The sequence below is a fragment of the Leucopleurus acutus genome (genome assembly GCF_964270905.1).
Source record: "Leucopleurus acutus genome assembly, chromosome: 2".
NCBI lineage: Eukaryota > Metazoa > Chordata > Mammalia > Artiodactyla > Delphinidae > Leucopleurus > Leucopleurus acutus.
The window spans coordinates 160273758-160296016 of NC_139143.1; the positions used below are offsets into that span (position 1 = coordinate 160273758).

The 22259-nt window shown below is 35.8% G+C and overlaps 1 protein-coding gene across 7 annotated transcripts in view; it reads left to right on the forward strand.

Moving 5' to 3' along the window:
* The window catches only part of SCMH1 (Scm polycomb group protein homolog 1), a 190583-nt gene that overhangs the window by 61725 nt on the left and 106599 nt on the right, over window positions 1-22259 (forward strand). For 5 of the 7 annotated variants that reach the window (XM_082860565.1, XM_082860568.1, XM_082860567.1 and 2 more), the window contains 2 exons: window positions 4002-4072; window positions 15964-16198. In XM_082860565.1, the coding sequence (XP_082716691.1) occupies window positions 4002-4072; window positions 15964-16198 (306 nt within the window). Of the gene's footprint in view, window positions 1-2995; window positions 3087-4001; window positions 4073-15963; window positions 16203-22259 lie in introns of those variants that run through there. The other 2 variants (XM_082860570.1, XM_082860571.1) reach the window with 2 other exon arrangements.

A 22259-nucleotide genomic window follows, 5' to 3' on the forward strand; every position in this document is an offset into this window, starting at 1 on the left:
CTATTGAACCATAGCCAAATAATGAGTTTCTCATCATTGGAATTATATAAGCAGAGGCTAGAGGGACCATTCACATCTCAGCTTTTATATCACCTCATCAAGATGCCTTTCTTGACCATCCTGCTTAAAAGAGCACACACACTCTCTTTTTCCCTCTTACCTTGCTTTATTTTTTCTTTATTTGAAAAGGGCCAGAAACTGTACGGTTATTATCTGGTGTCCCTGTTACCTTCTGGACCAATTGAATTGTATTTATTTATTTATTTATTGTCTCTCTTCCCCCTTACAATGTAAGCTCCATGTGGGCAGAGATTTTGGCTGTTTTGTTCTTCACTGTATCACCTGTGCCTAGAACTGGGCTTGGCATATAGTAGTAGTTGCACAATAAATATTTGTTGAATGAATGAATATTAGAGAAAGGAATTAATGCGTTCAGCTGGTGGATCTCTTGTGCTTTACATTTTAGGGGACTTCTAATTTTTTAAGGTACTTCTATGCAACTTGTAAGTCTCCTCAGGGCAGGGATCTTATTTCCTAATAATAAATGTAACTATCATGTGGTATGTTTGTTATAGTTTATAAAACACTTTCATAAGCATTATTCAGCAATACAAATGAGATGACTGGCTTTCTCTCATCTGTAAGATGTCAGCTCAGATGTTTCCTGTGTAGAGCATCTGTCCATAACTTCACCACCTAAGAGGGTTCCCAGTCTCTATCTGTCACATCACATTATTTTATTTCCTTCAAGTACTTATCACTTATTACCTTATTTAGTTGTTTGTGTCTTAATTGTGCCTCATCATGCACCAGAATGTAAATTCCATGAGGGTAGGGACCTCCTGCCTTATCCTAGCACTTAGAAAAAGTGTCTGGCACATAGAGGATGCTCAAACATCAGTTGAATGAATAATTGAAATCACTCTGTAAATTATAAAATATCAGTTAATAATGTTAATCTTCACAATAATCCTTGACCCAAGTATGGATTAGATTTCCCTGTTCTGCATTCTCAGGGCAACCTGTACTACCTCATTAACTTAAATTTATCATAATTGTGCCAGATTCTTTGTGTTATTATTTATTTAATACTACTGTTTATCTCTAAACTGCAGGCTCCATGAATTTCGGAACCATGTCTATCTTGTTCCCCTAACATTTAACACAGTGCTTTTGCACTTAGAAGGAGTTTAATAAATATTTATTGAATGAATGAGTGTGTGTACAATCTTGTGGGATATTGTCTCTGTCTTTCAGATGAGTAAACTGATGCTTGGAAGGATTAAGTAATTTATTCAAGATGGTTAGTTATAGAAACAAGACTTTAACCAGCATCTTCTGACTCTCAATATCATTCTTTCAATTACACTATTAGTTTCTAGGCATAGAAGTTAATCAGTACTACGTAGGGAGCCTTTGAAAATACAGATTCTCAGACCACACTCAGAGACTACCGAATGAGGACCTCTGAAGATGGGTCTCAGAACTGTATTTAAAGAAAAATTATTTAGGAGATTTTGATGGTAAGTAGCATTTGAGAATCAATATTATATCTTAGGGGTTGGCAAACAACTATTTGGGGGCCAAATGCAACCCACTGCCAGTTTTTATAAATAAAGTTTTAGTGGAATGCAGTCATGCTCATTCAATTACATATTGTCTATGGCTGTTTTCATGCTGTAATGTACAGGTTGAGTATTTGTGACAGAGACTGAATGGCCCAAAAAGCATAAAATTTTTTCTGTCTGCCCTTTAAAGAAAGTTTGCCAACCCCTGATCTATATTTTATTGCCTGTCCTATTTCTTTTGTGATATTTTAGTGCTTGGTAATGTGGTAGACATGTTTGGCTTCATTATGGGACACTATAATAGGTGCTCAGATATTCTTATTGAGTCAATAAAAATTATTTGGCAATTTACCTGATAATAAGGGACTAAGCTATAAATAGCCTAAGCAATCAAATTTAAGAAAAGTACTAATCTAGGTATGGTTCAAGCAAGTGAACCCTCAACAGGGGGTGAACTGCTTTTAACAAAGAGATTCCTTTTCATTCAGTTGGTAATAGGGTGCTCCCTAAATGGTAGAAGATGTGAGATTTCTTACCTATATAATAGGGATTGGTTACCATAATTGATATGTGTAATAGAGAACTATAATTCATACCCTAATTATTTTGGTATCCTGATGCTGCTATAATTCCTAAAGCCAAAGTCTTTTGGATGCTTTTGGTCAGAACGCAAACTTATACAAGCAACCCAGGACTGACCAAACCTCTTCCTGCACTTTCCTTATACAGTAGCTGTTACCCACATGTAGGTATTTAAATTTAAATTAGTTAAAATTAAATAACATTTAAAATTTAATTCCTCACTCACACTAGCCACATTTCAAGTGTTCAGTAGTGACATGTGTCTAGTGGCTACCTTATTGGTCAGCACAGATACAGAACATTTCTGTTATCACAGAAGGTTTTAGTGGGCAGTGCTGCTATAGATGCCAGAGTTCAAGAGCTGCAGTCTAGTCAAACCCAAGACTTACTATTTGACTTATTTATTTGTAAGAATGGAAAAATAATTTTTAATGTTTTCTTTTTCTAACAGCCAATAGTGATGAAAGTATTCAGTCTTTGCTTTAGAGCCATCTCAGCTAAGAGCAAACGCTTTATTAAATTCTGATAAGCTCTTTAATCTTGACTCCAGGAAATACCCATCTCATTTACCCTATGGGCTAACTGTCTATTCAAGATGATTAATCATTGGCGAGTGCATGAAATAGTTCAGAACTGACTGTGATTTCTGGCCAAATCTATTTGGCTTGGTTAGGATGGTGGGAAAGGAACCAGTTTTAAAACAGAAGCTATAAAGTCAATAGAGTATAAAGTCTTGGCATCATCTTTGCAGTGATTTAGATTTCATCATTCAGTGACTCGTTTTTATTCCCAGCATCTAGTGCTTTTTGCATGGCCCAAAGGGGCCCTGTGCTGCTCCACTGCAGAGGAAGCTTCAAGAAATGCTGGTTTGCTACAGTGTTTTAGCTTGTGAGAGTCTCTGGGACCTTCCCTGCTCCATCATGGGGTCACCTCTAGGTGGGTATTAGAGGGAGATTCGTAACTGATTTAACCTTTAATAAAGAACTTGGTAATCTTTTGTGGTCCAGTAAGATATGTCTTTAATAGCCTATCCCTTAAAATGTTTTCCCTGACCCCAATAAGTGTCACCTTAAAGATTGTTTCTCTAGCACAGTGTTCCTCAAACTTTGAGAGGCCCTAAGGCCACTTCAAGAGGCTAAAAGATTCTGTAAATTTCCCAACCTATTCTTAGTTACTTTCATCAGAAATGCTTCTGAGTATCTACTTTTCTCTAAATTAACAGATCTTTGTCATTTTGCACCTCAGAGCAATGCGACAGTGGCAGGGATAGGAATGGGTTTAGGGGTGGGTGAGAGAGAAACAGTTTTTAGAGTGAGGATTCAAGTATAATCTCACTCATTCTGGCTTTTCCTGCCCTCGACAACTCGTCTTACCCAATGTCTCAAGATAGTCTCTTCTTTATTCTTTCTGATCTGAGATGGTAGGATTCAACCACATTAGGTGTTAAAAGCAATCATTTGATGGCAATAAGGAACCTTGACAGGAGTCAGATTGTTCAGAAGGAATCTCCTCACCCACTTTCTGCCTCTTCTGTTCTGTTTTCCATGAGCTTCCTGGATACTTCTTTGAGACACTGGTATGACTTGCTCTAGCATTATGGATCACTTTAGGGACTAACATGAAAAACACCTCTGGTCATCTTAGACTGTGATTTAAAAACATTGATCTAAAATGATCCACTCAGGTCACCTTGATTCTTCCCCTTAATACTCCTTTGAGCCCAAACAGGGCAAAATAAGTTTTCTTATGCTCCAGACGAGTCTGAAAATAGCCTAATGTTTAGTGTAGGTTACAGCCTGAAAGCATTTTTTAGGAGGTTGACTGTGATAGAGATTTCTATTTCCTTTACAGGTCATTTTACCTGGGACAAATACCTAAAAGAAACATGTTCAGTCCCAGCGCCTGTCCATTGCTTCAAGCAGGTAATTGATTCTCAACATCTTTAGTAGGTGGGAGGCAAGTAGTCTTTTCTGGTCCTTAAACAAGCAAAACATGAGGTGGGAGCCCTTGGGCTTCTCACCTGAAGTCCCCAGAATAAAATCCTATGGGAAGAATACAACTCAAGACTCAAAACTCACTGTGAGTTTTAGACATTCTCCCCAACTTCATCCCAAGTAACACCTTCTCCATCTCTTCACCTCCTTGAGGCTATTCTGTGTTACTGAAAACAGTCACTAATTTTTACTGCAGCTGTTAGTTCAGGCAGATAGGAAACAGAGTTATGGCCCTTAGACAATTCTTGAAAGTGGAGCAGTATTCATATCTCTGTGTTCAACTCCCCTGCCACAATCTTATCTTTCCATAAGGATACTGGCACTGAATCCCATGGGGGAGTGTGTTAGGACCTCATCAGAGGACATTCAGAGCTTCCTACATAGGATTAAGTGCCCCATACAATGTACAGATGATGTTGACTATATCAGTACGTGATAGGCTAGTAAACAAAGAAGTGTACTATTGCTAAACAGAGCTATACATCAGGAAGTTGTTTATATCTCCCTCCCTTTAGTATTCAATCATTATTTCCACAAACTGTCAATGTTTCACTTTGAATTTTAATTTTGTCTATGCTCTAAATAAAATAAATAAAAGTACAAATTTAAGACTTTTGCTCATTTGAAATAACAGGGACTAAATTCATACTCCCACCTGAAATGATTTAAAAAGACAAAATATATTAAATAATGGTTTTCAAGTTACTGAAGATCAGGCAGCCAAGCACAGTGATCTCTGAGAGATGGAAAACAAATGAGTTGATCCCCCTTATATTTAGTGCCTTAAGATAGTTTTGAGACCATGGCCCAGGGAAGGGGAACCCACGTTGAGCCTGGGAGATTCCCTAAGTTTAGGAGATGGAACTGAGAGCCCAGGGAGACTAGAATTTTCAGAACAGAGTACCAGAGAGGAGAAAGCTGCACAGAAAGAAAACTGTGGAAACCCCCCTTCAAGTGTCCATCAAAGTACCGTTGTTCAGTATATGCATGTGAGCATCCAAGCCAAGGGAAAAACCGTCTGAAAGGATTAGAAGGATAGTAAAAGGATAGAGCCTGGTGTTCACACAGGACTGGGAATAGTACCTGATCCCACCAGCTAGACTGGAAAATCTCATAATTCATGTGACATTGGGTGGAATACTTGGGAAGATCCTGCTCAGTAGTGGGAAATGATGAACCTCAGGATTAGCATGCTCTGAACCTGCCTAACAAACTAAAGGCAAGACTCAAAATGATCAAATTATTTCCCAGTAACGTAACTGCATCTAGGAACACAGCACAAGAAGGGAATGCAAAAATATCCAGCACCTAACAGGTAAAAGTCACAGTGTCTGGCATCCAGTCAAAGATAATCAGGCATGTAAGGAGGCAGGAAAGCATAACTAATAATGAACAGAATAGTCAATCAATTGAAACAGAACCTATACAAATCTTAGAATAGCAGATAAAAACATTAAAACAATTAATTATTTTAATTGTGTTCCATATGGTTGAAAGTTAAGCAGAGAAACGGAAGATATAAAAAGACTCACATTGAACCACTATGTGCAAAATGAAAAATACACTAGATGGGAAACAGTTAATGGTAGAAAACAAGATTAATAAATGTGAAAACTTAGCAATAGACGATATCCAAAATGAAACACAAAGAGAAAAAAGAATTTTAAAAAGATGAAAAAGAGATCAGTGAGGCATGGGATAACTTCATAGACCATGTAATTGGAGTGCCCAAAGGAGAGAAGAGATGGGGGACTGAAAAAGTACTTGAATATAAAAGGGCAAAAAATTTTCCACAATTGAGGAAAACTGTAAATCCACAGATTCAAGAAGTTAAATGATCCCCTAAAAAAAAGAAACAAGAAGAAAACTATACTAAGGCATGTCATAAATTATCAAAACTAGGGATAGAGAACATCTTAAAAGCAGCCAGAGGAAAAAAGACACCTTATATACAGGGGAACCAAGATAAGAATGACATTATATTTTCTTGTCATAAACAATGCAAACAAGAAGAAAGTTGAGTACCATCTTCAAAGTGTCAGAAGAAAAACTGTCAACCCAGAATTCTATATCCAGCAAAAATATCTTCCAAAAATGAAAGCCAAATAGAGATACTTTCAGACACACAAAAACTGAAGGAATTCATCACTAGCAGACTCACTGTAAGAAATGTTAAACGAAGTCCATCTTGCAGAAGGAAAATGTTACCAGATAGAATTACAGATCTACACAAAGGAATGAAAGTCACTAGAAGTTGTAATTACAAGGGTAAATACTTAAGATGTTCTTATTAAGTCTCTGTAAAGATAATTGACTGTATAAACAATGATAATAACATTGTGTTGTAGAGGTGATAACATGTATTAGTAAAATGTATAATAACAATAGCATAAAAGCCAAGAGGGGAGAAATCTTAAGTATACTATTATAAAATTCTTATGCATGAAGTAGTATAAAATTACTTGAAGATAGACTGATAATTTAAATATGTTTAAACCCCAAAGCAACCACTAAAATAATAGAAAACAAATAGCAAGATGGTGGATTTTAAGTCCAGCCATATCAATAATCTATTGATAAATGGTCTAAATGGCCCAGTTAACAAGCTGAGGTTGTCACATTGGCTAAAAAGTAAGGCCCAATTATATACTGCCTGCAAGAAATTATGCTTTAAATATAAAGACACAAATAGTTTAAAAGTAAAAGAATGGAAAATTTTACCATGCTGACATTAAGCCATAATAAGGCTGAAATGGCATATTGATGTCAAAGTATATTCCAGAGGCAAAGGATATTATCAGGTATAAATACAATAATTTCATCATGAAAAGGGGTCACACAGTCCTTACACGAAGCAAAAAATGATAGAACTGTAAGGAGAGATAAATCTAAAATTTGTCTGTAGGGCTCTCTATAATTAAAGAACAAATAGAAAATCAGCAAGTATATAGTAGACTTGAGCAATGCTATCAACCAACTTAACCTAATTGATATATATAGAACACTCCCCAGTAACAGAATATACATTCTTTTCAAGTGCATACAGAGCATTTACCAAGTTAGACCATATTCTAGACCATAAAATAAGGCTTGATAAATTTAAAAGGATTTAAGTAATACAAAGTATGTTCTTTGATTACACTGGAATTAAATTAAAAATCAATAGCAGAAAGTTACCTAGAAAATCTCCAAATATTTGGAAACTAACACCTTTCTAAACATCTCATGGATATTTAGAAACACAAAAAGGGATATTAGAAAGTATTTTCAACTAAACGAAATGAAAGCAGAGCATTTCAGAATCTGGGACACTGCTAAAGCAGTACTTTGAGGGAAACTTATAGCACTAAACGCCTATATTAGAAGAGAAGTTTAATTTAGTGACCTCATCTTCCACTTTAAAAAACTAGGGGAAAAAAAGAGAAAGTAATAAAAATAATTATTTTTTTTAAAATATATATATATATATATTTGCGTTACACGTGCCTCTCACTGCTGTGGCCTCTCCCGTTGCGGAGCACAGGCTCCAGACGTGCAGGCTCAGCGGCCATGGCTCACAGGCCCAGCCACTCCGTGGCATGTGGGATCTTCCTGGACCGGGGCACGAACCCGTTTCCCATGCATCGGCAGGCAGACTCTCAACCACTGCGCCACCAGGGAAGCCCTAAAAATAATTTTTAAAAAGAGCAAGAAAATAATAAAAATTAGAGCATAAGTCAATGAAATGAAAAACAGAAAAACAACAGAGAAAATTATTGAAACCAAAAGCTGGTTCTTTGCAATGATCAGTAAAAGTGATAAATCTCTAGATAGATTAATCAATAAAAGAAAACACAAATTACTAATACCAGAACTGAAAGAAATAACATCAGTATTAATTCTACGTATATTAGAAGGGTAGTAAAGGAATATTAGGAACAAATTTATGCCTTTAAAATTTGACAAGTTAGGGCTTCCCTGGTGGCACAGTGGTTGAGAGTCCGCCTGCCGATGCAGGGGACACGGGTTCGTGCCCCGGTCCGGGAAGATCCCACGTGCCGCAGAGTGGCTGGGCCCGTGAGCCATGGCAGCTGAGCCTGTGCGTCCAGAGCCTGTGCTCCGCAATGGGAGAGGCCACAACAGTGAGAGGCCTGCGTACTGGAAAAAAAAAAAAAAAAAAATTGAGAAGTTAGATGAAACAGATAATTCTTATGAATGACACAAATTACCAAAGCTCACTCAAGAAGATAGAAAATCTGAATAGCACTATTTCTGTTACAGAAGTTGAATTTGTAGTTAAAAACTTCCCCACAAAGAAAATTCCAGGCCTAGGTAACTTTGCTGGTGAGTTGTTCCAAACATTTAAGGAAAAAGTAATGCAAATTCTACACAGACTCTTCCAGAAAGTTTAAGAGAAAGGAATACCTCCCAGCTCATTCTATGTGATAAGCATTACTCTGATATCAAAACCAGGCAAAGACATTGAAAGGAAAGAAAACTACAAAGCAACATCCCATATGAAAATACATGTAAAAATTCTAAACAAAAATTTTTTTCAGTTTCAATTTTTATTCTCTCAGCATCAAACATCCTTACCTTTTTCTGCTACTATATCTTGATTTTTTAAAAAAATTTTATTGGCATATAGTTGATTTACAATGTTGTGTTGGTTTCAGATGTATAGCAAAGGGAGTCAGTTATACAAAAGTTTAAGAAATTGAATCCAACGATATATAAAAATAATTCATGACCAAGTGGGTTTTAATTTCTATAATGCAAGATTGATTTAACATTCAAAAACCAATCAATATAATGCACCATATGAACACACTAATGAAGAAAAATTATGATCATCACAATAGATGCAGAAAAAGTATCTAAAAACATCCAATGTCCATTACTAATAAAAACTCAACAAACAAGAAATAGAAGGGAATTTCCTAAATCCTAAACTTTAAAGGGTATCTGTGAAAAGTCTAGTAATAGCATACTTAATGGTAAAAGAGTAAATGTTTTCCCTTCAGGTCAGGAACAAGATAAGGATGTCTGCCCTTACCACTTCTATTCATTGCTGTAGTACCAATGTCACCAGGCCAAAAAAAGAAATAAAAGCAATCCAGATTGAAAGACCAGAACAAACACAAAAGAAAATAAATCAGTGGCAAATAAGTGAATTGATGGTCAATATTATTTCATTAGGGAAATACAAAGTAAAATCACAATGAGATATCTCTATACATTTGTTTAAATATCACTCATAAAAAAAAGACTGACCATACCTAATAGTGGCAAGGATGTGGAATAAATGGAACTTTCATAAAATACTGGTAAAAATGTAAAATGGATCAATTACTTCAGAAAATAATTTGACAGAAAAACTTCAACACACTATTGAGCAAAACAAACAAACCAAGAAAACACTAAATAAACTAGGAACTGAGTAATACATCCTTAACATGAAAAAATATGTATACCTCAGAACTAAAGCCGGCATTTTACTCAATGGTTAAAAGTAACTCAATAGAAGATACAATGGAAAAGAGACTCCCATTTACAAAAGCAACAAAAAAATAATATTTAGGAATAAACTAACAAATATACAAAACACTTATATAAAGAAAACTTTAGAAAACACCTTAAAAGCATGATTCATTTAAAAAAATTTGTAAAGTAAATGTCAAAATTAATAGTTTCTGCTCTTCAAAAGACACTGGTAAGAGAAGGAAAATATAAGCCATAGACTTAGAGAAAATATTGATAAATCACACAACTGATAGTAATACTCTCCAAATCTATCTATTGATTTGATGTAATTCCTATCAAAGTCCCAGCTGGCTATTTTGCAGAAAATGACAAGTTGATCCTAAAATCATATAGAAATACAAAGAACCCAGAGTAGCCAGAACAATCTCAGAAAAGGGCAACAAAAGTAGAGGATTTCCTGATTTCAAAACTTACTACAGAGCTACAGTATTCAAGACAGTGTGGTACTGGCATAAAGATAGACATATAGATCAGTGGATTTGGTTTGAGAGTCCAGAAATAAACTCCTACGTTTATGTTCAATTGATTTTGAACAAGGATGCCAAGACAGTTCAGTGGGATTTTCAACAACTAATGCAAGGACAAACTGGATGTCCACAAAGAAAAGAATGGCGTTCGACCCTATCTCCACACCATATACAAAAATTAACTCCCAAGTGGATGATAGTCATAAGAGCTAAAACTATAAAACTCTTAGAAGAAAACACAGGAGTAATCTTCGTGACCTTGGATTAGGCAATGGTTTGATATGGCACTAAAAGCATAAAACAAAGAAAAAGTATTGTAGATAGATTGAACTTCAAAATTTATCAAAATTAAAAGGTTTTATGCTTCCCAAGACACTATCAATAAAGCGAAAAGTCCCAGCTGCCTTTTGGGAGAAAATATTTCCAAATCATGGATCTGATGAGGGACTTGTATCCAGAAGATATGATGAACAACTCAACAGTTAAAACAATTTCATTTTTAAATTGGCAAAGAATTTGAATAGATATTTTCCAAATATATACAAATGGCCTATAAACACATAAATGATGCTTAATATCATTAGTCTTTAGGGGAATGTAAATCAAAACTGCAATGAGATATCACTTCACAAATACTAGAATAGCTGTAATCAAAAAGGCAGACAATACAAGTGTTCATGAGGATATCGAGAATTGGAACCCTCATATGTTGCTGGTGAGATTATAACATTCTGTGGCCACTTTAGAGAACAGTTTGGAAGTTATTCAGAATGTTAAACATAGAATTAGCATATGACCCAGCAATCTCCTAGGTGTATACCCAAGAGAAATAAAAACATATGATTACACAAAAATTGATACACAAGTGTTCGTGGCATAATTATATATAAAAGCCAAAAAGAGGAAACAATCCAAATGTCCATGAACTGATGAATGGATAAGCAAAAAATGTAGTATATCCATTACAATGGAATGTTATTCAGCAATGAAAATAAATGAAGTACTGATAAACACTACAACATAGATTCAACCTGAAAACATTGTGCCAGGTGAAGAAAGGAGCCACTCACATATTGTGTAATTTCATTTATATTAAAGCTCCAGAATAGGCAAATCCACAGAAACAGAAAGTAGATTAGTGGTTTCCAGGCATTGGGTTAAGGGGAGAATGGGGAGAGACTGCAACGGGTATGGGGTTCCTTTCGGGGGGGGGGATTGATGAAAATGTTCCAAATTTAGATGGAGTGATATTTGCACAACTCTGTGGATATACTGAAACTCACTGAATTATACACTGTAAAAAGGTACATTTTCTGGTATATGAGTTAAATACCTACCATATGACCTATCCATTCTACCTTCAGATGTTTACCCAAGAGAAAAGAAAGTGTATTTCCGACGAAGATTTATAGATGGATGTTCATAGATTTATTTGTAATAGTTAAAAACTAGAAACACAACAAATGTTCATCAGCATGTTATACTACTCAGCAGTGAAAGGAAATGAATTATTGATACTTTCAGCAGTATGGATGAGTATTAGAGTAGTTATGCTGAGTGATCATATCTACAAAAAACCTAAAGCCAACATCATACTTAATGGTGAGAACCTAGAAGCTTTCCCACTAAATCAGGAACAGGAATATTCCCTCTCACCACACCTTTTCAGCATCATACTGGAAGTCCTAAATGTAGCAATAGGACAAGAAAAGGAAATAAAAGATATACAGATTGGGAAGGAAAAAATAAAACTGGCTTTGTTTGCAGGTGACATTATTGTCTGTAGAAAATCTGAAATAATCAACAACAACAACAACAACAGCTAAACACCTAGAAGTAATAAGCAGTTGTAAGAAGGTTGCAGGATACAAGGTTAATATACATAATACAAGCCTAAATCAAAATTCCAGCACATTATTTTATGGATATTGACAAACTGATTCTAAAGGTCACATGGAGAGGTAAAAGATGTAGAATAGCCAAAACGGTATTGAAGGAGAAGAACAAGGTCAGAGGACTGACACTACCCAGCTTCAAGACTTACTGATAAAGCTATAGTAATCAAGACGATGTGGTGCATATATATGGAATCTAAAAAAAAAAAAAAAAGTGGTTCTGAAGAAAGTAGGGGCAGGACAGGAATAAAGATGCAGACATAGAGAAGGAACTTAAGGACATGGGGAGGGGGAAAGGTAAGCTGGGACAAAGTGAGAGAGTGGCATGGACTTATATATACTACAAATGTAAAATAGATAGCTAGTGGGGAGCAGCCGCATAGCACAGGGAGATTAGCTCTGTGCTTTGTGACTACCTAGAGGGGTGGGATAGGGAGGGTGGGAGGGGGATGCAAGAGGGAGGGGATATGGGGATATAAGTATACATATAGCTGCTTCACTTTGTTATACAGCAGAAACTAACACACCATTGTAAAGCAATTATACTCCAATATAGATGTTAAAAAAAAAAGTAGAGCAGAATGCATGTTATATTTTAATTCATATTTTCTATAGTACTTAGGAAGCTCAGTTTTATGCACTTTCTGAATGTCATCTATTTTAAATGGCTTTTCATAATGTCGTACTTTTCAGAAATGTAATGTTCATTTTATATCATAGGAAGGAAACGTTTTAATTTAAAAAAAATCTTAGTAACCCAGTTTACTGAAAATTGAGTTTATTTGACTTCTGTGTTTGAGAACTTGTCTTTAAAAGCCAAATATATTGGCCAGTGAAACAAAATGAAGCAGTTATCCCAATGGAAGATCTAATTAGTAGCTACATGTTTACCATTTCCTTAATGGGCTATTATCCCTGAAAGTTTAACTGAATTGGTTTTTTTTGAAAATTCATAGATTGACAGGAGACATTGGCCTTCTTGCATTTTCTTTTAAGAACATCAGTTCTTAACAATATAATTGAAGTAATAATTATTTATAAATACTTTTAATAATCCATAGTTTACTTAATTTTTTCCAGCTGTGGTTTCCTTAAGGGTACAGCAGGGACAATACAATTTTACCTTAAAGAGTTGTGAAGTTTATATAATCTAATGAATGGAAAACACTTCATAGACTATAAAATGTAGTACAAATATAAAGTATCAGCTATACTAACATAGGTTATTTGGATCTATTTTATTGTTGTTTTTCTTGTGTTGCGTTTTTCCCTTTGACACATGTTCCCTCCCAAAGACTGTCCTATTCACATATCACAGATTTGATGGTTAGGGTAGAAAGGAGTACACATGTCCTTGCCTACAAATTTTAGTAGTTGTGTTTAAAGAAAAGCTCTTTGATAGAAATTAAAACCCCCTTAAATGATCAAATAGTTGTTGTATTTATTATGCATTTAAGTTTTCTAATGTTTTAATTAAAAGGCTTAAAATTCTCAAAAAAAAAAAAAAGGGAATGTGGTGTTAGCAAAAGAAGAAACAGATAGGTAAACGGAACAGAATAGAGAGCCCAGAAATAGTCCCATAAAAATACAGTCAACCTATCTTTGACAAAGGAACAATGCCAATACAGTGGAGCAAAGTTTGTCCTTTCAACAAAGGTCTTAACAACTGGACAACTGCATGCAAATAAAAAAGGGAATTTATATACAGATCTTACACCCTTCACAAAAATTAATTCAAAATAGACCACACACTTAAGTGTAGAACACAAAACTATAAAGCTCCTAGAAGATAACATAGGAGAAAACCAAGATGACCTTTGCTATGGCAATGACTTTTTAGATACAACACCAAAGGCACAGTTCATGAAAGAAATAATTGATAAGCTGGACTTCATTAAAATAAAACCTTCTGCGCTATGAAAGACACTGTCAAGAGAATGAGGAGACAAGCCACAGACTGGGAGAAAGTAATTGCAAAAGACATGTCTGACGAAGGACTGTTATCCAAAATATACAAAGAAAACTTAAAAACTCGAAATAAAAAAATAACTCAAAAAATGTGCCAAAGATGTTAACAGACACCTCACCAAAGAAGATTGGCAGATGACAGAAAAGCATAAAAAAGATGTTCTAAATCATATGTCATCAGAGAAATGCAAATTAAAACAACAGTGAGATACCACTGCATACGTATTGTAATGCCAAAATCCAGAACACTGATAACACCAAGTTCTGGCAAGGATGTGGAGCAATAGGAATTCTCATTCATTGCTTGTGGGAATGCAAAATGTTGCAGACATTTTGTAAGACAGTTTGGTGATCTCTTATATAAACTAAACACACTCTTACCGTACAATCTGGCAATTGCATTTCTTCGTATTTACCCAAAGGAGTCGAATATTTATGTCCACACAAAAACCTGTATATATATATATATATATGGATGTTTATTGCAGCTTTATTCATAATTGCCAAAACTTGGAAGCAACCAAGATGTTCTTCAGTAGGTGAATGGATAAATAAACTGTGGTATAGCCAGACAATGGAATATTATTCAGCCCTAAAAAGAAATGAGCTATCAAGCCATGAAAAGACATAGAGGAAGCTTAAATGCAGCTTACTAAGGGAAAGAAGCCAATCTGAAAAAGCTATGTACTGTATGATTCCAACCATATGACATTCTGGAAAAGGCAAAACTATGGAGACAGTAAAAAGATCAGTTGTTGCCAATGACTGACTGGATGAGTAGGCAAAGTACAGAGGATTTTTAGTGCAGTTAAACTATTTTGTATGATCCTATAATGATGGATACATGTCTCCATTAGACCAAATTCATAGAATATACAACACCAAGAGAGAACCCTAATGTAAACTGTGGACTTTGGATGATTATGATGTGTCGGTGTAGGTTCATCAGTTTTAACAAATGTGGTAGGGGATGTTGATAATAGGGGAGACTCTGCACCTGTTACGGCAGGATGTTTATGGGAAAGCTCTGTACCTTCCTCTCAATTTTGCTAAGTTTTGAACCTAAAACTGCTCTAAAAAAAATGTGGTCTTAACAAAAAAGTAATGAATTATTGATACATTCAACAAATGGATGAATATCAGAATAGTTAATGCTGAGTGAAAGAAAGTAGACCCCCAAAAAGTACATTCTCTATGGTTCCATTTAAATCTAGAAATGCAAACCAGTCTACACTGACAGAAAGTAAAGCAATGTTTGCCTGGAAAGAGGGGTCTGGGAAGAGCTAGACAGAGAGATTATAAAAGGATATGCAAGACTTGAGAGTGCGTCCATGTTCCTTATCTTGATTGTGGTGATGTTTTCCAGGGCGTACGTGATGTATATGGTGTCATGAGTGTATACATATGTCGGTACTTACCAAAGTGTGTAGTTTATTGTATGTCAATTATAACTAAAAGTTGTTTTAAAAGATAGGAATTGATTTATAAGTTAATGTCAAAGTAAGAAAAAAAATCAACTGCCAATGGTTAGTCTTTGTGGTAGACATACAAACCAATACACTGAAATGCTCCATGAAGAGACACTAAGGATATGATAGTTTAATAGGATGATTTCTAAAAATAAAATGTTAAGAACACCTGGAGGGTTAAGGATTTGGAGACAATAGGATGAAAAACAGCATTTAAGCAAGGGCCACTTGAGACATTCTTGTCCTTTTCTTACTGGTGAGTCAATATTTGATGCTTCAGTGGAAAGTAATTTTTTCCCTTTCATTTTACATTTCAGTGTTTATTTTGTATGAAACACATCCTAAGTATTAGGGAATAATTCAGGGGGGTTGTTCCTGACCCAGCTGTAACCAGTTTGAGTCCAAAGCATAAACTTTCAGGTTCCATCTCTTAATATCCTTACTGAAAATGCCGTGTATTCTTAGTTCGTCTAATCCCCATGGCTTGTTCTTCTCAGTCCTACACACCTCCAAGCAACGAGTTCAAGATCAGTATGAAATTGGAAGCACAGGATCCCAGGAACACCACATCTACCTGTATTGCCACAGTAGTTGGACTGACAGGCGCTCGCCTCCGCCTTCGCCTTGATGGCAGCGACAACAAGAATGACTTCTGGCGTCTCGTTGACTCAGCTGAAATCCAGCCTATCGGGAATTGTGAGAAGAATGGGGGTATGCTGCAGCCTCCGCTGGGTGAGTAACTAGACCCAGGCTCTCCCTAGCCCATTAGTTATCTTCCTCAAGTTGTACATCCTGTTAAAGGAAAACATAGGGTCCTCTGCCTATCCCTTCTTTTTCATATGGTCCAAAAGAAAAGGCCCACCTAAAATGAAATGACCTGAAAAATCTGGACCTATCCATTCTACATTAACTTATGATATCCAAGTTTCTCTCAAGCTCTTCTTTTTCTAACAAGAAACCACACATTTCATCCTTCTTTGTCACTTCCCCTTTACCCTGAGAAAAAGAATGGAAGGAGATCTTGACGTTTAACTTGCCTCAAAAAACCAGAGTTTTCACCAAATGCTACAGTGATAACAGGAAGTGAGAGAAAAGTCTCCCAGTAGAAAGGATGACTATTACAAAGATCCGTTATCTCCTTTCCCCTAAATTTTTACTTGGTCCTTGGAATTTTCTCACTTTGAGTCAATTATTAAGTAAAATGCATTATTTTACTTAAACTAATAACCCCACTGTATTTTTCTCCTCAAGATCAGATTCACCTTTTTTTGCCTCAATATACCTGAATGATTTAGCCCATCTCATCAGTTACTACTAATCACTATTGCAGTGAGTCTCAACAGAGGATAGAGAGAGATGGGTTATAGGCTATGTTCCCTTCAGGAGGCTGTGCTAAATTAAATGAACATTAGAGGACAGTATCATTTGAAAGACCTCCCCAGGTGGTTATTTAACATTTTCCTCCATTAAAAAAAATTATTTGTAATGTAAACTTTCAAATGTATACAAAAGTAGGAAAAATAGCACAGTGAATGTCCATGTATCCCTTATCCTTGATAGTCAATCTTGTTTTCTTTGTACCTATACACACTCCCTGCCTGCTCCTGCCCAATTGCCTAAACATAGTATTTTATTGTTAAATATTTAGTATGTATCTTTCATAGTTAATATTTTAAAAGCATAATCATAATAACATTATCACATGTAAATAATGATAATTCCTTAATATCAACGAATTTTTACTCAATGTTTAAATTTTCCCTACTGTCTATCTGTCTGTCTGTCTCCCTCTTTCTCTCTCTCTTTATTCCATTTTCTCTGAATCAGGATCCACATAAAATCAACATATTGCAGTTGGTTGATATGTCCCTTAAGTCTCTTTTAGTCTGTGGGTTCTTCTTCTGTCTCTTATTTTTTCTTGCAATTTATTTGTTGAAAAACCTGAGTCATTTGTCTTTAAATTTTCCCACAATTAGATTTTGCTGATTGTATCTCTGTGGTATCATTTAACATGTTTCTCTGTCCTCTCTTTCTAGAAATTGGTAAGTAGATCTAGAGGCTTGATCAGGTTAAGTTTCAATTTTTTCATAAGAATATTTCATAGGTGGTGGTCTTTATTAGGAAGCATATATGGTCTGGTTGTCTCTCATTTTATAATGTAGCAGCCATTACTGCTTGTGGTCTAGAGCAGGGGTTGACAGATTTTCTTAAAGAGTCAGATAGTAAATATTTCAGGCTTATGGGCCATACCTTCTCCGTTGTAACTAGTCAGCTTTGTCCTTGTAATGTGAAAGCAGCCATAGATGATACATAAACAAATGGGCAAGGATGTGCTCCAATAAAGCTTTATTTACAAAAACAGGTGGCCAGCCTTCTGGCTATAGTTTGCTGACCCCTGATTTAGACCCATCACTTCATTATGGTTGCAAAATGGGAAATTTTAATATTATCATTCAGTCCACATAAATTAAATGGAACATGTCTATTAACATAAACTTTCATCAACTATTTGGTTATCCTAAAGTACAGTTCATGCAGGAAAGACAGTTTAAATGCTTGACTCTTTTCTTTATTTACCAATTTTCAAAATAATAAATTGGATTACCATCATCCTCCAAAATTATTTATGGATAGTGTTATCGTTGTTGTTGTTGTTCAGTATCATAAACTCAAAGATTCATATATAGCTGATGTGTTTCACTCCATTACACTAACTGTCCTTACTGATTCTTGAATTATCCCATCTTTGGCGTCATATATATATATAAATCATTCTTAAAGTGAAATCTATAAAACAGTATATTCAGAGAAATCCCCTTCACCTTATCCCTTTCTTCTGCTATAGGGTAACCACTTTCTTTTAATTTAATGGTTTATACTCCATTTTTTAAAAAATAAGCAAATATATCCGTGTGAGTGTGTGTGTGTACATACATACATATGTATTCCCTGTCTTCTTATGTAAATGACAGCATATTATACATACTTTCCTCAATCTTACTTTTTTCATTTAGCAGTATATCCTAAAGATGACTTCTTAGTTGTATGAAGATGTTCCTCATTCCTTTTTGTAGCTGCATAGTACTGTAAGATTCTCAACCTACTTTATGAATCACTGTTTAGAAGCATCTTGATAGGCTATTAAAAAATGTAAGTTCCCAGGGATAATGGTGACCATCTAAATCGAAATCTTTCCATAAATTCTCCAGAAACATACAGATCAAAAAGGAAAGAAAATCAAACCACCCATAACTCATGCCTAAACATATCCAGGAGTCAAGAATACCACAGATGGGAATGTAAATTGATATAGCCACTATGGAGAACAGTATGGAGGTTCCTTAAAAAACTAAAAATAGAACTACTATACAACCCAGCAATCCCACTACTGGGCATATACCCTGAGAAAACCATAATTCAAAATGAGTCAGGTACCACAATGTTTATTGCAGTTATATTTTCAATAGCCAGGACATGGAAGCAACCTAAGTGTCCATCAACAGATGAATGGATAAAGAAGATGTGGCACATATATACAATGGAATATTACTCAGCCATAAAAAGGGCTTTTTCCGTTTCATAAAAAGAAACGAAATTGAGTTATTTGCAGTGAGGTGGATAGACCTAGAGTCTGTCATACAGAGTGAAGTCAGAAAGAGAAAAACAAATACCGTATGCTAACACATATATATGGAATCTAAAAGAAAAAAAAATGGTCATGAAGAACCTAGGGGCAGGGTGGGAATAAAGACGCAGACCTACTAGAGAATGGACTTGAGGACACAGGGAGGGGAAAGGGTAAGCTGGGACAAAGTGAGAGAGTGGCATGGACATATATACACTACCAAATGTAAAACCGATAGGTAGTGGGAAGCAGCCGCATAGCACAGGGAGATCAGCTCGGTGCTTTGTGACCACCTAGAGGGGTAGGATAGGGAGGGTGAGAGGGAGGGAGACGCAAGAGGAAGGGGATATGGGGATATATATATATATATATATACGTATAGCTGATTCACTTTGTTATAAAGCAGAAACTAACACACCATTGTAAAGCAATTATACTCCAATAAAGATGTTAAAAAAAAAAAGAATACCACAGATTTCAGTAACATGTTGTCTACATGTTCAGATATAAAGATCTGAAACCACTAGAACTAGTACCCACCCCATACCAGAATGAAGAGTTTTATGTAGGTAGAAACTGCATTAAAAAGGGAGAGGGCAATGGGAGCCTGACACAGCCAAAATCACCCCCAGAAAAAGACAGTCCCATCCAGAGTGGGAAATACTGAAAGAGAGCTAAGAGCTACTTGATTAGAGCCTTGGCTACTGGAGAATCAGAAGAAAGAGAGTGAATTAAAAGAGTGAGGGACGAGAGATAGCAGTCTTGGGAAGACAGCTACCTTTGTGGGAGAGGTAGCTATAATATTGAAGGAAAAGAAGGAAACCATGGGTAGTGATTTAGAGTTATGCAGGAACAAAAGAGAATCATAAAATCAAAAGACATGCAAACCTTCCCATCCCATCCCAAATAGGCTCATCTACTAAAGAAACTGCATTTCACTATGCCAACAGAAAACTCATGACCCAAGATCCCTGCCAAGATGGAGCATCCTGTTTTTTGTAAGCCCAGGAAAATATAAGACATTTCAAAGGATTAGGAAACAGCAGTCAACATCTATAAAAAGCTTCTACGTGAAGAAAAACAGAAATAGAGGATAAAACCATTTTAACTATTGAAAATTCTACAGCCAAAATCAGTGAGTAGCCAGAGGAAAACTGTTGTACAATAACCCATCTCAAATAAGTATTGACAGATATGAAAAATACCTTGAATCAAAAATTGTAAGTCAGACTAGAAATGCACAATAGACAGGAAGATGTGAAAATAGAATTGTTCAAACTCAAGAAAAAAATTGAAAGAAAAATAATCTCAGTTGAAGACTCAATTCCAGGGTACCCACTGGGATAATAGATTCAACTGGAAATATAATAAGGGACATTGAGAAGAGAAATAAAAATAAATATTAGAGAAGGTTTAAAAGTATCAGAAAGGAACTGTTAGATATAGAACATAACAAAGATCCAATGTGTATATGTATGTGTACATATATATTTGGAGTCCCTGAAGAAGATAAACAGAATTAATACTTAAAATTGTAATATAAGAAAATTTTCCAAAAATTAAGGAACACCTAAACCTTCATATTGAAAGGGCCTACCTTATTCCTGGAAAAATTGATCTAGATTGGTCAACTCTAAGACATATTCTAGTACAACTATTATACTCTAAGAATAAAGAAAAATTCATCTAAGCCTCCAGCAACAAGGCCAAATTACTCACAAGGGAAAGAAAGTCAGGTTTGCATCATACTTCTCAACAGCAAAATACAAAGCAAGACTAAGTGGAGCAGCATTTTTAAGAAATTCAAGGAAAGAAAATGAAAAGACAGGTTTTATATCTAGACAAGCTGTTTTTTCAAGTCCTGAGATTATACTGAAAGAGTTTTCAGCATGCAAGAACTCAGGAAATACTGTGGCCCCAAGCCCTTCCTAAGGAATCAATTATGGAAGAGCTCCATCCAAACAACAGGTGATCAATCTAAGACAAAAACAAAGGTAGGGACAAGAGTAGAATAGTATGGTATCAGTCTGGGTCCAGTGAAGAAAGAGAACCCACACAGCAGTTTAAACACAGAAAGTTTAATATACATGTTAACTATAACAGAGGATTGGAGTGAGGGATTGGCTAGTCAAAAGGCAGGAGAACTCTAAAGAATATAAGAAGAGCAGACGTAAGGAGAAGCCACGACGCTGGGGCAGAGATAGCGCTCCCAAGGAAGAGCCTCCCTTCCCCCATCTCAGGGCTGAGATGTAGACCTTGTTGGAGGGGGCACAGCTGTGGCTCACTGGATGAGAGAAATCACTGTGGGGCCACAGCAGTGGAACTTGCTAGAACTCTGTCCTCCAGGGTGCTGAGAAAGCTGTTCATGGAGAGGTGTGTCTTTGGAGAAACTCTTCTACAGAACCACTTAAGATGGGGAGGGTGGTGCTGCTACGGGCTGCCCTGTGCTCCCGGACCTGGACCATAGGGAAGATGGGGTGCTGCAGGAGCCTGCCCAGCCAACACGATGCAGCCAGAAAGCAAGCCCCTTTCCTCCTGTCGTATCTGTAGATGGGGTCCTGGGTATCACTTAAAACTGATAAACCAAATAGTAGAAGCCTAAGTGAGGAAATAAGGGAATTAAGGACATTATAACATATGTTAGTATAAAGGTAACTACTAAAACAAAATTCCAGAACTTCCTAAATACCAAAGGAACAAAAAGATCAAGAAACAGATGACACAAAGAGATGAACTAAATATGGAGAACGCAGTAAATAAAGCATAATGTGACAGAGTTGAGACCAAATGTGTAATTTATATTAATAAATGTAAATGGTTTAAACTCACCTATTAAAAGAAAAATATTTCAGATTGGTGCTCAAAGTCAAACCCAACTTTATACTCTGTACAGGAGACATACCTAAAGTAAAGTGAGTCAGAACAGCTAAAAATAAAAGGATGATCAAGGATATATGAAGGAACTTCAAACAATATAATAGCAGAGGTTACAATTCTGTTATTAGACATAGTAGAATTAATAAAAATAGAAATTATGGTAGATGCAAGGAGACATAGACAAACACATTAATAGGAGAATTAACACACCTCTCAAGACAAGACAGGCCAAGAGGACAAAAAAAGTAAAGGGTTGAAGACTTTAATGAATAAGATAGATCATATGTGTGT